Source organism: Toxorhynchites rutilus, chromosome 2 (assembly GCF_029784135.1).
Source record: "Toxorhynchites rutilus septentrionalis strain SRP chromosome 2, ASM2978413v1, whole genome shotgun sequence".
Classification (NCBI taxonomy): Eukaryota; Metazoa; Arthropoda; class Insecta; order Diptera; family Culicidae; genus Toxorhynchites; species Toxorhynchites rutilus.
The window spans coordinates 96,017,788-96,036,040 of NC_073745.1; the positions used below are offsets into that span (position 1 = coordinate 96,017,788).

General features: G+C 38.1%; 1 protein-coding gene across 8 annotated transcripts in view; it reads left to right on the forward strand.

Moving 5' to 3' along the window:
- LOC129767748 (A-kinase anchor protein 9) overlaps positions 1-18,253 on the forward strand; it is a 94,679-nt gene that overhangs the window by 45,301 nt on the left and 31,125 nt on the right. For 3 of the 8 annotated variants that reach the window (XM_055768917.1, XM_055768919.1, XM_055768924.1), the window contains 5 exons: positions 10,326-10,451; positions 10,514-11,620; positions 11,709-11,744; positions 12,086-12,253; positions 12,645-12,704. In XM_055768917.1, coding sequence (XP_055624892.1) covers positions 10,326-10,451; positions 10,514-11,620; positions 11,709-11,744; positions 12,086-12,253; positions 12,645-12,704 — 1,497 coding nt within the window. The remainder of the gene's footprint in view (positions 1-10,325; positions 10,452-10,513; positions 11,621-11,708; positions 11,745-12,085; positions 12,254-12,644; positions 12,705-18,253) is intronic. The other 5 variants (XM_055768920.1, XM_055768918.1, XM_055768921.1 and 2 more) reach the window with 5 other exon arrangements.

Consider the following 18,253-nt stretch of genomic DNA (forward strand, 5'->3'; position numbering starts at 1 on the left):
ATATATGGCGCCATTTTGTGGTGGTGGCCATTTTGGATGAGATTCTGAGAAAATATGTTATCCGCCATTTTGTAGTGGCCGCCATCGTAGATTTGCATTTTTCATAAATAACTGTATTCTACTAGTCAACCCCTTCATTTGATACCCATATTGATGGGTTTGTGAAAAAAAATATGTATGTCTTGCGGTGGCGGCCATTTTGGATTTGCATTTTTCATAAATAACTGTGTTCTACTAGTCAAGCCCTTTCATTTGGTACCGATATTGATGGGGTTCTGAGAAAATATTAAATCCGCCATTTTGTAGTGGCCACCATCTAGGATTTGCATTTTTCATAAATAACTGCATTCTACTAATCAAGCCCTTTCTTTTGATACCCATATTAGATGTCCAAAATAGAAATTTTCGAAAATAAAAAATAAAATACTCCGGATAATAGAGTCTAAAATTCCGGGTAATCGAATCTCGGATAATCGAGTCTCCGGATAATCGAGTCCGACCTGTATTAACTATCTGCGTTTTGACCCAATCTCATCCCCATCGACGGTACCTACAAAGTTCTGGTCAAAAGATGAAATGTATAAGTTTTCATCAAAAATATTTTTTTTAAATTACACTGAAAAAATAATTTTGGAAAAAAAACGTGGAGCCGATCTGGCGTGGAGGTAACATCCATACTTCTCACGCTCAAGATCACGAGTTCAATTCTCACTCCCGACATTCTTCCAAAATGGAAGGTAAAAGTGACGAACCAGCCAGAAGCGTTGAAAGTCACTATAATACAGAAAAAAAAATTTTTTTTTGAAAATTGAAATTCATTTTCCCCAAAAACGTATTTTTACTAATACTAATTTTATTTAAAGTCAAGATAGTGATATAGTGTATTCGACAAAGTTTTAGATGTTATAAAAATATGAACTTTTGTCGAATACATCAACTTTCTATCTTTTATAGTTTCTGTAATATATGACATTTTTGTATGGGTTTTACTCGTAACATTTTTATGTGTAAATTCTCTCGTTTGACATGTTCTTGACATGTTTATAAATAGAAAAAAGTTTGCAGTATATGTCAATTGCGATAATTTATACATAAAAATATTACGAGTTGAACATTAGTAGTATTTTTTCAAAGAAAACATCAAAAAGTTGTTGTTTGGGAAACACTTTCTCTGTAGCAATCCCCTTCTTCTGATGTATAGATTACTTGTTGGTAATTGAATTGGCTATTCATTTTTTTTTTCAAAATTGAAAAAAATGCATATTTTTGACCCTTTGAATATGAGTGCGTACGGTTAAGAAACATGAATTTAAATTTTCAAAGTATTTTTTTTCAATGATTTTGTTTTTTAAATTCGTTTGTTTTTTAATGAAAACAAATAACTCCCTACATTTCATTCTTTAACCAAAATTTTGTAAGGCTTTACATTGGGTGTTGTACACAAATTACGTAACAATAAACATGCGGTTTATTTTGCATCCTGCGATAACAGAGGGGATAATGTTTAGCAGCCATCACAAAATCATGATCCGTTAGATCAAAGCATTATTCGAAATGCATTGTTCGGTGCTTGTCTAATGGCTGCTGTTAAACCATCTTGACTCAGGAAACACACACATTCCAGAATCGAAGAAAGCTGCTCAAGCATATAGGGGCGCGTTAATTTATTTAGGAATAAAATTGGAATTTTGTTACGTGACGATCATGGGGATCTCCCCTACCCCTATAACGCAACCTCAAGTCCCCTTCATGCATTACGTAATTTGAGCACGACGTCTTGCTAAAATCCTCAACACTGTGCTTCTGATTCAACCATCTCATTCCTCGTATTCCAAGGTAGACAAAATCATTGATCTATTCGAGTTCGAGTGGCGAATGTGACGAGTGTAGTTCCTCGGTTACCCGTCATTCGAATATAGGTGTCGCGCTTCTTGTTGAAATTAAATCGGATCTTGGAAATGAATTCAGTGGAAACTTTACTTGAATATAAATGAAAATCTATTATAATTTAGTAATTTATTCAGTAATTACTCATGTTAGCAGGTAATTTTTTAACCTAGTGTATCACCGAAACTCCTGTGAACATCTCATATCGTATCATATTTCTCTCAAAAGATTCGTTACAAGATTTTTTTGTATAATCCAATAAGTTTTCTGTCGAGCTGTTTCGTTTCAAGAACAAATAGGCTGACTTGAACCTCGGAACAAAAAAAAATCATGTAATTTGGATTTTCTCCCAAGCAATGACTTACCAATGTGAAGTCTCGGCATTGTTGAAAATAATTGATTGATAGTCTTTACACATACACAATATGTAGTATTCATATGTTCATATGTTTATACAGTGTGTTTCAGTGGGCGTTCACGTAAGAAAAATCGAAGAGCTCGTTATAATTTTTTTTTCGCTCCGCATTCCCCATTTCGGGACTATAATATTCGGCTACTCGTTCAGTTTGATTGGATGGTTTTTAGTGTCAAAATGTACAATTTATAAGAACGTGTATTTTTAGTGAAATCGTATCACTCGAGCAACGAAAATGTCTTAAAATAAGTTTTTTTTGGTTTTTTTTAAATAAAAATCGGTTCACGGTTTGTTGCGTGAGCGTTTAATCTGAAAGACCCTGTATTTATCATTGTCATTTCAATATACTCACAAAAATCTCATTAAAATAACATTCAATCATTATCAGTAAAAAAATGAAGTAGGTTGTGTCTGAGACACGACCGTATTTTCAACGTTGGGCTAGAAATTGTATTATTCAACCTGTTTGTGTATCATTTGGTGTATTATCTACGGGAATACGAATATGTTAATAGGAACTTCATGTCTTCATGATGAACTTCAATGCTGGATTTGATTCGAAGTGTTATATGAATATTGTAACTCGTATATGCATAAGTAGAACCTTATTGGCACAAGGATTAGGCAAGCATATAATTGTGCAGAACGGATTAGAACGGATTAGAAAATAGTAATGTATAGCATATTTAACAAATCTTAGGATATTTCCGATTCAATTGGTATACAAACCATCAGAAACTGTACGATTGAAAAATAGTTATTAACGTCTACTTTATTTCAGGGAAACGTGATCTGTTTTCTGATTTGGCACTCTCATTCAAAGACGTAGTCTTACGTTGAAAAGCTGTTCAAGAATCCTTGTAGTAAACACGATATACATTAGAACCCCGATTATCCGCGAAATAGTCGGGCTAGGTCATCGCGTATAACGCAATAAAGGGCTAAAATTGAGGTGCAAACACAAAAAAAAAGATATTTTAGCATGAAAACTATGTTTCATCAATACAGAAATTATTGAACTATCCTTCTGTAAGGTCGGATAATCGAGGTTCTACTGTTCTATTAAGGGGGTATTCCAGTGTAGAAACAGGGATTTCGGACGTTTTTCGAGCTCCGTAAATATATAACAAAGAATATTGGTACTATCCATTATATCATTATTTGTTCATCTATCTTCTTACAATAAAACATAAATTTTACGGAAAAATAATGTGCATAACTAGAATAGTTATAGGCTGATGAAATAAGAGGGATGAAAAAAAGTTGTGCCATGGCGTACACGATTCAAGCCCTTCTGGTTATCTGACACAAAAAAAAAATCGGAAAAGATTCTGAATCAGTAAAGATGCTTATATCGCATGAACCTCGGACAAGTCAAATATATCTTTTTTGACAAAATGGCGGACGTTAGTAAAACAAAATGCGTTTCAAAAAACGTTTTCTTACGTTTCCCGATTTTTTGAAAATAGTAAAATTTAAAAACTATCATTTTTAGAGCTTCATGCGATAGAGAGATGTCTGCAGATTGTATCCATATAAATTCGACACGAATCGGTTCAGTAGACTTGAGATATCGTGTACGCTAGTTTAAAAAAACTAGTTCCGAGAAAAACGCGTTTGAAGATCATTGTTATGGCTGTAGCAGGTTAGATACCGCACCACTAAAATGGATCTAACTCGGTAAATAAAGGGTGTGTCACATCAAATTGCATCACGGATAAAACGCTGTAGAAATTCACCCAGTAGACCGATCCTTTTGAAAATTTTAGACAGTAAAATAAAAACTATTAAACAACTTTTGGTATTTTCTTTTTATTCATACTTCGAGCCCAAGCCCGTATGCTCGCACCTTCCTCTTTACCCCGTCCATAAGGTTCTGTACAACGTCAGGTTGTAGTTTTTTTTGAACAGAAATCCATTTTCTCTTGAAGTCCGCCTCCGATTTGACAACTTTTGGGTTCTTCCGGAGGGCCTGCTTCATAATCGCCCAATATTTCTCTATTGGGCGAAGCTCCGGCGCGTTGGGCGGGTTCATTTCCTTTGGCACGAAGGTGACCCCGTTGGCTTCGTACCACTCCAACACGTCCTTTGAATAGTGGCACGAAGCGAGATCCGGCCAGAAGATGGTCGGGCCCTCGTGCTGCTTCAATAGTGATAGTAAGCGCTTCTGTAGGCACTCCTTAAGGTAAATCTGCCCGTTTACCGTGCGGGTCATCACGAAGGGGGCGCTCCGCTTTCCGCAAGAGCAGATCGCTTGCCACACCATGTAGTTTTTGGCAAACTTGGATAGTATCTGCTTGCGAATCTCCTCCGGAACGCTGAATTTGTCCTCTGCGGAGAAGAACAACAGGCCCGGCAGCTGACGAAAGTCCGCTTTGACGTAGGTTTCGTCGTCCATTGCCAGGCAATGCGGCTTCGTCAGCATTTCGGTGTACAGCTTCCGGGCTCGCGTCTTCCCCACCATGTTTTGCCTTTCGTCGCGGTTAGGAGCCTTCTGAACCTTGTATGTACGCAGGCCCTCCCGCTGCTTGGTCCGCTGGACGAATGAACTTGACAAATTCAGCTTATTGGCGACATCCCGGACCGAACTTCTTGGATCACGTCTAAACTGCTTAACTACGCGCTTGTGATCTGTTTTACTGACGGAGCATCCATTTTTGCCGTTCTTCACCTTCCGGTCGATGGTTAGGTTCTCGAAGTATCGTTTTAGTACTCTGCTGACCGTGGATTGGACGATTCCCAGCATCTTACCGATGTCCCGATGTGACAACTCCGGATTCTCGAAATGAGTGCACAGGATTAATTCACGACGCTCTTTTTCGTTCGACGACATTTTTCCAAATTTACGAAAAATTGACAGTGACGCATGGCCAACGTGATCTATACACTCTTATCTGATTATAAGCGAAAGCTGAAGATATAATTCCTAAAAATTAAATTTCTACAGCGTTTTTTCCGTGATGCAATTTGATGTGACACACCCTTTAATAGGATTTTCGATAGTCCTTTCTAGAGTATATTATTGAACGCCTATACTACAGAAATATGAAAGAAAAAAAATGATTTTTTTGAAATTTCTAGACTAGAATACTCCCTTAAATAGGATATTCATTCTCAACGAAAAAATTGATTTTCATTCATAATCTTTATTTAGAAATGAGTTTATTTATTCTAAAATGTAATGCTTTATTTGCTTCATGTATGGTCGCATGATTCGAACTCGCAAATAAAGAACCATCCGGTCTCGAAGCTGGCCGAATATTCGTCATCCTGTATCCGGCCAAACCACTCCATATCCGATTCATCACTGGTCCAGATACATAAAATATTCCTCGACTAGTGTTACAGTACATTTTATATGGAATGTTAGAACAGTGTTGATTCAGCTTATATCAGTTTAGGGAATAGAGTGAATGCTACAATTTTTTTCGGTAAATCGAAAAATGGAAATTAGAAAATGTCAACGTAAACGTGGAGCACAATTTGATGGGCAATGGGATTAATCCTGAGCAGTTTTCGTATACTGTTGATTACGAAGATCCTAATGACATCTTCATTCGCCTTGGATATTAATTAGACAAACAAAAACACAATCGAAACTAGCATCAATCCTGGTAATGGTTCAAGTAGATCGGATCCAAAGCTCGGTGAGATTCGTTAATCAGACCTTATAGCAGATGAATAACAAAAACTACTGTTCAAAATTTTATGACACTCAATGTATGTAATGTAAATCTAACAACTTTGAGGGAAACGTATGAATCATCATCGTTGGCTATTTTGCTACCTATTTACCCACCCTAGTGGTTGTCAGAAAATGACTCATTCTAAAGGATTTTTTCTATCTATATTTCAATACTGTTGACATTTATTGTGTTGTTGTTTTTGCTTATCATCATCATCGTTCCAGGACATGAGATATACTTATCATATATTGTTGGGTAACAAATATCACTCCATTTACTGAAACGGATGGTACGCAGTTAGATCTCAAAGCGAGAATATTTTAGGGGACCGAGTGTACTCAAATAGCACTCTAGGTTCAGTTAATGCGAGTTTTCAAATTCACTTTTGTAGTAGCTATTCTCATCCCATCATCCAATCTCATCGCAATCTGAGGTGGTGAGATTTGAGAGGTGAATATTCAATTAGAACAAACGGTACTAGAACGTGTGTCCGCGATTTCCGACAGTGTGCGCATGTGCGAACGAATTTGAAAACAAGGAGTCTGGTTCGTATTTTTAGCAACGAATCGGCTGTCAGTTTAGATTTGAATCGTGCGGCGTTCGGATGCTGTTCAGTAAATCCTGCGTGTTTGCTGAACCGTGCAAAGGAAAGCGCGCGTGTATCAGAACAGCTAATCATCTGCGGCGAAATCATTGAGCGTTTAGCGTAAACGTATTCTTCACAGTGGTAATGTTAGATATCAACTGACAGAATCAAAACAATCAGAACTGTGACAGTGTTGACATATATGATCTTCAATAAACAAAAGTGCGTTTGCCAAATATGAAACGTGAAAATATCATGACAATTGGTGGTGTATTGATGTATTAATAGAAATAGTGATTTTGTGTTTTTTACGAGAAGGAAAACCACATGCTGTGCAAATCCCCGTTAGAAACAAACAGTTGGTGATCTTTGAACGCGCACCACACACAGCGTGCGTTGATAACACGCGTTTAAATTATTGTGTTGTATTGAAAAAAAAAAGGTTCGTTTTGATTTGCTCTCAGTGTTTGTTTTGTTTGTTTGCTACAAAATATATTCATTGGATATTTATATATGAACAGTGCAGACCATATTTTGAATAACAATAGCAAAAAGTGAAACATATAATTCCAATTAAAATATTGATAATAAGTTATTTCTAGTTGAGTGATGTGTGTAAGTATGTATATTGATTAACATATGTATGTATATTGATTAACATTCTAATTGCATTAACTGCAGAATTTCCGTGAACAGTTCGACACTGTTATGATTTTGATTTGGTTAATTAAATAGTGTGAAAACATTTAACTGATAAGTTCATGATAGACCTGTGTTTGCCTTCGTATGTGCGTCTTGTACGATGGATTGGTCATAAATGCTGATGCATGAAAACACGTGCAAGTAGTTTTCACGTTGATGCATTTTATGGCCAATGACCTTCTCTCCCATCCTTCACTGTATAACTAAACGCTACGGCACTATGATGGTTTCACTTCCGCATCCGTACTATTTCTAAACCATCCAAAATTTGTTGCAGCGACTTCTCCTCGTATTATTGGTTTTCGTCCAAAAATATAACGGTTGAACGGTTGTTGATAGGGTGGGAATCACTTAGCTCTCACGTTTCAACGACGTCGGGTTATTAGTTGCTTTCTTCTCATTGGACTTTCCAGACCTGTTGACTAATTGAAATGTGTTAGTAAATTTATGACCTAATAACAAGATGTTGTTTTGGAAAGTTTATTCGGGAGGGAGACCGTATATCGAGTTAAACCGATAGTTAACATTCTGGAAATTAATGTTTTTAAAGTTCGTCTGATTTTTTGTGAATTCAATTTGTCGTCAGAAATTTTTGCTATATGGAAATATTCGAATGCGTTTTCGAATGCTTGAATATGATTTCACATACATATATATGATAGGATGATACAAAGATTATCTTGGCAGTCTCGGAGAAAACCTAATAGTGCACTCTAATTTTCGATAATTTTTTACAGCAATGGCGGTCGTGTATCAGCGATAACGAGGCGAATAATGTGTTCCAATGGGACAGTCGTCTGCGGCACATCAGCAAAGATTAGAGGTTTCATAATTGGTGAAATTCATCGTATGAAATCTATTTATCAAACGATTTCCCTTCCTTCCACCTTTGCGAGAGAATCCGCCTTCCCATCGCCCGAATGCGAGGGGATTGCATACAAAAGTTATCTTAACACGTTTGTCGCCCAGCGCGATTCGGCTGAAGCATAAATGTGCTTCACGAAAGTATGTCTAGATGAGATACCAGTGGGAGAAAGCGTGTTGGCCTAACGAAGACGTTCACATTCAACTTTCGGATAAATTATTAACAATGGACGAATTTTGTTTTCAGACAACTTTTACATGATCTAGCAATATTGTTTTCAAATTTGAAGACGCACATAATTGAAGCTGACAACAAAAACAGGTGCCAATGTCACAAAATATGAGTTTCATAAGAAACAGTACCATCCAAAATAAAAGTTAATAAAAAGTGTAATATTATATAAAAATCATATTTCAATATTTTTAGTTTTATGATTTTTCTACACATCCTGAATTTATATTTAGGTTAATATTCCATCAAATTCTATTTAAAAATCCTATTAATTTTGAACGAGAAAAGTGTCACCCATATCTGGGGCCCCCAGGAAATGCATACGTCACCCATTTTCGGGTGACGGGCCGATGAACGTGTTGAAAGGTCCTTCAATCAGTACACTCATCTGCTCCCTCACTTTTGTGAGGAAATAAGATGAGTGTTTACGGGGCTTCATCGACTGATTTCATTTCTTGTACATGTGAATAACACACACCTTCGATACTTTTAGTTGCCATTTGTATTTGCTCTCGTGCGCATCGGCTCTGATGCAACATGCTCCTAGCTTTGTTGACGGTTTTGATCGAGAGTCAAGAAACGATTTTTCATAAACGGTCATTCTCGCGATGTTTCATTCCAAAATGCACATAGTTGCAGCATGTTTGATGCTTGTTGAATGGCGATGCACGGAAGATGCCTCTCATTAAATACTTAGTGCAATGCGTGCATTGATATAAAGAAACAAATTGCGACATATGACCAATTAGTTTATTGTTCTCGCAAAGGTAAGAAATAATCGTTGCTTCTCGAAATGATTCTCAAAACCACGCAAGGCATTAAACCTTTTCGGGGTCCCCGGAACTTTTTACTAAAGAGTTATTTATGAAATTTCGACGTATTCGCAAATAATATCCGAAATGATAAACCAACAAATTAAAAAAAAAGGTCCTACGTCCTAAGCGGTCGTGCCTCGGATAAAACCCCTCGTTTTTTCTGTGAATAAACCACCAAACGCTTATAAAATCAAGCCCAATCATACATTTAACTAGTCCAGTATAAGTATCGTGCCACGAACTTTTCATCTAGCATAGTATATCATGCATTCGCTCATTTCTTCCTGGCGTGTAGTGCGTATGTTTCTTTAGAACTACACCAAACAACGGATGCTATTTTTTTGCTTTTATCCATTCGAAGAAAATTTTATACGATTTCAAGAACCGCGTAATGTGCGTTTGTGTTCTGAAATGCTTTTTTCCCCGTCGTCATTCAAGATGTACCGCATATGAACAAAGATTAATCCGACATGCATCTTTTGCTGCGATCCCACCAGCGGTTGTTGATCACGCTAATGCTGCTGAGCTGCAGAAGCATGAACTTCATGTGACTATTAATAGGATCCAACATATGTGTACAAAAATAAGCCGCCGGTGATGCTTTGTACTCCGCACGATCATCTCAAGAATTCATTTTTGGATGCACATGATGATGCAGAGTCGCATAGCTTTTTGTACCGAAACTGAGTTAATGATCGTTTACATACATGCATCACGACGCTTGCTTGCAAACACGTTTTCCCGCCATTCGGAATAAAAAGTACGTTCACTACGTTCGGAAAACTAGCACAAATCGGTCGTTGGTAAATTTATATCTAATTTTAAACTGCATACCGATGATCATTCCCAATGTGAAAATTTTCCATAGGATTGCACAATTGACATTCCTTTTATTCATAACCATTGTCTGTCCAATAGCAATTGTCCAATCGGTATAATGTTGCCGAAAAAGAGAATGATCTGTGATGTTTACCAATAGATTTTGGCATCCAGTAGCAAAGCAATGTTTGTGAATTAACGCTCTTTCTGTTTTGGTTCTCATCTAAGCTGGTTCGAGACACCCTGGCTACAACCACTTTAGAAATGGACTTTATCATTTTCTAAACGCCAATCGTTGTTGTTGTTTCGTTCCCTCTAGACTCTGCTATCTGACTCGGCTACAGAGGACAGCGACTGGCCCGCAGAATTTGTGTTGCTCAGAGAAAAATTCACTGCCAAAAGCCAACTGGAAATTGCTCAACTTCAGATTAAACATGAAGAAGAGGTAGGATAATGCGCATTATTGTACAGTCACGGCCGTTTTATCTAATTCATTATTTCTTTCAGATGGCCCGAATAAAAGCCGACTTTGAGAAGCAGCTACAGTGGAAATTGAAGCGTCAGACAACGTTCGACTCGGCACGTGATTTCGACAAAATCATCAGCGAAAGGGACAATCTTCGGGAGCTTTCGTCAACACTGCGGAACATACTCGGTGAACTGGTGAAATATGTTTCGAATTGTGAAGAAGATTTGAACAACACATTTATCGGCGAGCTACAAAAGCACGGAATTGTGTCCTGCGCTGGAGAGGAAACACTGGAGACTTCCTTGTTGGATATGAATGCTTCGACTGTGTTAACATTGTCACCGAAGAAGATTGTAAAGTTCGCACCAGATGTGTCTGGTTTGATGACTGCTATCGAGGATCCTTCCTTGCTCGAGTTTATTTCGAAGGAAAACATTGGTGGAAATCAGTCGGCTAATTTGGACGATTGTTTGGAGCGGTTAAGGCTCGAGGCGACACAGATTTTGAAGTTGTCTGAAAAGCTTGCCAAACAAACCCTATCCAAAGACGAAGATTTGGACAAAGTTTCGGTGAAGAGTGACAGTTGTGAGGAGGAAGACGGTTTAAAACGTGCGTTTAATAGAAAAGAGGTTACGAACACTCGTTCGCTTGATGACAACATGGTTCGGGAAAGTAGCGGCCCTACCGAGAATCAACAAGTCAAGGCTTGTAGCCTTCCAACTGATTTGGGAGCTATTCAATCGAGCAGTGAGTTGAATATTCAACTGCATGAATTGCGGAATCGGCTGTTGAAATCGGAAGATGAGAAACGTTGTTTGAAAAGTGAGCTAGATGAAGTGCTAAGTAAACATAGTAGTTTGGTAGTTGAGCTGAGCGAAACTAAACAACACTTGTTGGAGTTGAACACTCAGAGGGTTGAATTCAGCGAGGGATACGGCACGAATGTATTGATGCCATGCGTCCAGTGGTCGAGCAATAGTTTTTTCGAGTTACAGGAAAGGGCTAAGCACATTTTGGGTAGTGCCAATCTTGATTCCTCGATTGACCAGAGTGCCAATTTACTACAACTAGTCGAAGATTTCTGTCGAGAAGGAGAACGTTATATGGAAGATGAAAAGCGTGATAAAACGGATCTTCAGTCGCAAGTGAGTATAGATTTGAAATTTGAGTTGCGTGTTTGATTTTCGTTGCGAAACTGAGCTTTTTTCGAACTTTTTTCAACACCTTTCTCAGAAAGTTACTGATAACAGTAACGATTCCGTCAGTAAGGTAAACATTTAGTTTATTATGTGTTTTGCTTCTGCAATTTGAATTCCGTTCATCTGTTTGGTAGAGGAGTATTTGGAACTTTTTCTTTCATCCAAATGGTTGTAGCAACATGAAAACTGTACTCGCATACTAATCAATGTCCGTGCTCAAAAATCCATTGTTTTTCATCATTACCCCCAAAAGCTAGTTTTAAAATGTGATTTTCGTTTTCCCTTTTCCATTTATCATCACACGCATACACATAAACATTCTGGATCGCTTTCATCTGTTTAACGCTTATCGCGATTCGCGCTGCCGCAACTTTGATCCTTCCACACCGCCCCCTTTGGGTTTTCGCTCAGATCGAGGCTGCCGACAAGCAACTGAAAGCCACTCGACAGTTTCTCGAGGAGCAAGCCGCTGAACGGGAACTGGAACGTGATGAGTTTGTGAAAGAAATCCAAAGGCTCAAGTCACAGTTGCGAGAGAAAGACAAGGACAAGGTGAACTTTGAGCGTGTCACGAAAGAGGTAAGTGACATTTGCGAGTGCATTTTGTGTTCGATTGTAAGGTTTTCCTTTTCGCAAAGTGCAACACTCGCTTTCTCAGAGAGTGCGCGGCTGACTGAATATAACACAGTTACGTAGCTATTTTGAATCCTTTCATTTCAATGCACCATAGATAGTGATATTACGGCACATGTAAAATGCTTACTAACCAGAATTTTTTTTCCCTCACTTTTCCTCTTACTGGTAATTCTCAATACTCGCAAACACGACTGCAAACCTTTGGCTTTTATCCGCACACAAACATATACAATCCGAAATCGTCACAATGCAACCGAACACCGCCACTGACCTAATGTGTATACAACTGTATTGATTGTTTCCGTATAAATACACACACATTTTATATTGTTAGGAAGGATTATTGTGTGGCAGTTGTAGTTGTGATATCGATAATCGGGAGATTATTGAAAAAGTAAGTGTAGTTTATTCTTTTTATACTATTTTTTGTATGTTAACTAATGTTTTGGTGGTTTTATTTGTGGGCTTTAGAACAAATAATTTATTTTTTGATCGAATAATAAACTTCTATTAATTTATATGGGTAAAAGGTACATTGTAACATTTTTAGCGAACGGTGGGTAAAAATCATCTCACTTAGAGTTACGGAGAAATACTATCAATGAATTTAACATTGTTTGTAGAACACATTATTAGAATCCATTCATGTCTATCTAACTTTGAGTCATACTAGTAATCGGTACAGTCGTGTGTATCATTCATTTGATGGAAAATGATATACTCTATTGTTCCAAAACGGCGACCCCATGATTTTCATATATGGTTGATGCTAATGTCTTGTTTCTATAGACCGGGGATTCGCAAAAATTCCACGATCCCTTGTTGTAGCCGCATTTAGGATACCAATTTCGTAATACGAGACTGCGTTCGCCAGTCTCATATCGCTTTCGACGACCAGTTGCTTATTTTTTTGTAGTTTTCTCAATTCGATGGAAAGTTGAAAATCCACTCTCGATGCGGCACGAACGGTTGGACTAAGGATCTCCGATGCCCAAAAACGACTTTGGGGTATGTCTTATATATTACATACTATAGCTTGTTGAAATTTCGTTCGAGAAATCATGTCGCAAAACTCATTTCATATCTAAACTACTGAGTTGCCTGTAAAGTAATTAAGTAAAAGTGAAGTATTTTTTCCATTGCAAATAAAATACAATTTTCTTGTATGAAGAACGAACGCATTAAGATGGGATGTACATTATTTTAAAGCCTAAACTCTCAAGTTTTTGAATATTTTACGAACAAATTTTTATCTTGGTGTGTGTAGATTATGGTGCCAATGAAAATCGTCATCTCGAATATCAAAAAGTTATCCCATGCAAAATGTTCACCACCTCGAAAAAACACCCTATGCAGAATTTCAGCTCAATCGGACTTAAGGGAGAGTGGCGCAAAGTCTTGAGGACTTGAGGCAATGTGGTCAAAGTTTGAGTTTTTTGAAAATCGAAAAACCATCCAAATCACAGCCAGCAGTGATGGCATTTTCACTGAAATGATACAACCGTGCGCGCCAAAGCCAAAGAAAAACCATGCGCTTTTCCCTTTCACCGGCGAATATATAAAGAGCCAGTGTGCTAGATGAGAGAAATCTTGGTGCGAATGAGACACACTCTCTTTACTATTGAGAGTTCGAGTGTGCGAAAACCTGTGTCCAGCACTGAAGCGCACTGATCCGCACTCTGCCACACTGAGGAGTACACTGAAGAGTACACCAAAGCCTCAATTGTTAAGAAAAAAAAACTTTTCGAGATAACACTAAATCTCGACGTTTCGTGCAATTTAAGACATTTGGCATCAAATCAAACGTCCATCGATACCCCGAGAAGAAGTTGAAGGTGAACAAAGCACCAGGTCCAAACGGAATTCCTGACGTGGCGCTCAGAACCGCGGCGCAAGCTTACCTCGAAATGTTTAGGGAAATGCTGCAAAGTTGTCTGAATGAAGGAAACTTTCCAGATATCTGGAAGAGGCAGAAATTGGTTCTGCTGCCAAAATCAGGGAAACCACCTGGTGAGCCATCCTCTGATAGGGCCATTTGCCTCCTGAACACTCTAGGGAAACTGCTGGAGAGGATCATTCTGAATAGAGTACCAAGGTGCAAAGAGAGCGAGCACGATCACTCGAAGATGCAGTTCGGGTTTCGGAAAGATAGTCTGTCAGTCACTGAGACAGCCGGCAAAGCATTGACGAAGATAAGGTGTGGAGATCGCTACTGTGCCGTAATAACGATCGATGTAAATAATGCATTCAATAGTGCCAGCTGGGAAGTCATCGCCGAAGCATTACATAGCTTGTTAATCCCCGACTATGCGTGTAAGATCATGAAAGTTTACTTCCCAGACCGTGTTCTTATCTACGATACAGAGACAGAATGAAAAAACGAACAATATCCCAGCGGATGTCCCACAAGGATCTATCCAACGCTGTGTAACAAGATGTATGACGGAGTGTTAACGTTGAAGCTTCCGCTGGGCGTGAAGATAACTGGCTTCGCAGATGATATCCCACTGACGGTGATTGGCGAGACTAGAGAGGAAGTCGAGTCAATTCAAACTGTTGAAGAATGGATGAAGAAGGCAAAATTACATATAGCACACCAGAAAACAGAAATGGTGCTGATAAGCAATTGCAGAGTCGTGGAGCAGGCAGAAATTATTGTTGGGGATCGCAGAATTACGTCCAAACGAGAATTGAAATATCTGGGCGTTATCATCGATGACCGACCTAAATTCAAGAGCCATGTAAAATATGCATGTGAGATAGCAGCAAAGGTCGTGGCAGGGATGGCAAGAATTATGCCTAATAACGCAGAAGACAGCGTAAGCTACGAACAAAAAACGATGAATGTGCAAAGAAACAAAGAAGTGCGAAAAATAGCAAAATTAGACTCGATACGGAGGTGGCAGCAGGAATGGACCAACACGTCCAACGGTCGATGGACCCATCGATTGATATCGAACATTGCAAATTGGATTGATCGCAAGCACGGTGAAGTTAATTTCCACCTGGCACAATTTCTGTCAGGCCATGGATATTTCAGGCGGTACTTGTACAGATTTGGACATGCAAGCTCACCGTTCTGTCCTTTGTGCGATCAAATAGAAGAAAAAACGGAGCACGTGGTTTTTGACTGTCCTCGATTGTCCGCAGAGAGACAAGAAAGGATTGTAGTGAGCGGTCCCGACGTGTATGCTAGAAATATTATTCAGGCAATGTGTAGAGAAGAGAACACGTGGAATGCAGTGAACAGCGCCATATGTAAAATTATGCTAGAACTCCAACGAAAATGGAGAGAAGATCAAAGAGTAACCATAACAAACATAGAGCAATGAGAGCATGAGCACACCCCTCAAGTAATACTAAATGGTGGTTCTGGGGCGAGATGGAAAATGGAAGATTTTTGAAATCTGTGACGTCACATATTTTGTTATGTATGTTTCTTTTATTATAATAGTCCACTACATAGGAAAAGTGTTGTTATTAAAAGTAAAAATAAGCAAATGAAATGAACGTTCAACGCGTTCAAAATCATAAGGGCCCGGCATTTTAACAGAAACTGAAATTTCAGTATTTTTGAAGTGTTCTAAACTTAATTTCAATTCAATTTTACTTCTCGTTACGTCGATTAAAAACGTAAACGAACAAAGTCAGAGTCACACAATCTTTTGTTCCTTTGACGGATAAACATTTGACAGTGCATGGGAAAAAGATTGTATGTTTTTTTTGTCATGTAAAATCAACTTGAAAAATAAATTTAATTGACTCCGTATGACTTAGATTGAGACGAAAAGTTTTCCGCTTGAGTCTTAGTTTTAGACGACTGAAGCACCCTAATTGTGAAAAAAGTAATTCCAATTGCTGACAAAAGTCAAACGTCCATGAAGTTGCTCTAGAATCCAAACATAGTAGACATTAGAATACTATTTCTGAAATCAAAGAAAAAATTAAAAAAAAATTATGGTAGATTTCCACCTCCTCAAAAAAAAAAGGTGGAATCCCTAACACTACGGCTCATCGATACTATTCTAAATCTATGCTTCAAAAATGGACTAATTTCAGATTACGATAAAAAAAAACACCCAAAGATAATTCAATAGCACAAACTTTCATTAAATTATACGTATGTCTATGACTCGACGCCTTGTTAGATTGAAGATCCCTGTTCTAGACGTACATATTTAAAACCATTTTTATAGCAGCGGGCGCAGTAGGCGTATCTGAAAATTTTTAAAAGCAAATTGTTTGGAAAACCTAACGGTGAAAATCCATTTAAATCATTCAACGGCAAAGACTTCACGTTGAACCGTTTTGTTTTGAAAAAGTTGTGTCGGATGGAATCGAGAGAAGAAATTAGATTTTGTATATTTACATTAGAAATCCGGCGAGGTCAGGTGCTAAAATCGCGAAATCGCTGAAAGTGGCTAAATTGACCGTGTATGATGTGCTGAAACATTTCCGTAAACGTACAACTGTTTGGATGGTTCAGAGGGCGCGTTGTAGTGGAACTTACGATCGGAAGCTGAGGTTGAATGTATTGAAAACAATTAAGATAAACCCGGAAATCTCGTCCTACGACATCGCCAATAAAACACAACTTTGAACGAAGTACCATCCGGAGAGTTCGTATGCGAGTAGGTAACCGTAATTTCTGTGCCTGCTTGCAAACAGATTTCATCCTGGTCGATCAGTTTCACATCGCTATGTTTGCATACTATCAGAACAAGGTAATCAGAACGACACGATTTATACTGATCTGAATGCGCCTCAACAAATTAAGAATATAATCTAGTTTGCTTTCGTTACTAAGCACATATCTACGCAATCGCAAAATTTCCGTGAAAGTGGGTTCCTCCCAATCGAGGTGGTTCCAGAATGATTCCGGAGTACCGCAAGTCAGCATTTTAGGACCTTTACTAGTCTTGCTGTTCGTTAACGACATCACTCGACTATTTCCTCATGGAACAAATGCTAAGCTGACGAAGTAAAACTTTATCTGCCAATTGAGACCACCACAGACTATTTGAGACTCCAAAATTTGATTGATTTATTTGCGGAAAGGTGCAGCTTTAATCATATGACAATCAGCATTCAGAAATGTACTGCTATCAGTTTTACCCGTAAAAAACAACCAATAGTTTTCGATTACATTAATGGCTCGTTACTCCAGCGAAGTGATAGCGTGACGGACCTAGGTTCTGTCGCGACTTTAGTTGCACTGCCCTGTTCGATCTCTACGGAACCAACATCTGCTACGTGCTGACGCGCACCGCACTAATTATGGTCTTCAAGGACCTATTCGTCAGATTGCGTTAGATTATAATCGTCGTGGAAATCTATTGTCCTTTTAGAATATTTTGTGTGCAACTGTTAAATGCGTAGTATAGTATTGTCATAATTGTTATTCATCTTTGTTATTTGCCTAGTTTTTATGTCATTTTATTTTGTATACCCTTGTGAAAAGGTATTGAGTTTTTATGCCGCTTTGAGCCCAAATTTAACGTTTGCGTAAGGTGGCTTTTCCCAATCTAAGTTTAAGTTTATTAAGATTTATAGTCAGGTGGTGATGATTAATAAATAATTAAATGAATACATTTAAAGCTCGAATCACCGATACTTGTACAATGAGAATGTTTTGCTACACCGAAGCGTCATTCGTCATATCATATTTTCCAAGAAATGGAACCTTGAATATCGAATTGATGGAATCTCATTGAAAATAGAAACAGGGATTGGTAAGTTATCGCTACCGTGAGGGTCTTGAATTACTTCCCACATACAACCCATCATACCATAAACAACCCATAAACGATAAACAGAGAGATGAATCAACGGTTATACAGTTATTTCCAGAAATGCGAATGTCATATGAGACATCAGTGCTGTGCAAAATCTCGAGATAAATTACAAACACTGTTCTCTGTCAATAGTATTTTTGTCGAGAGA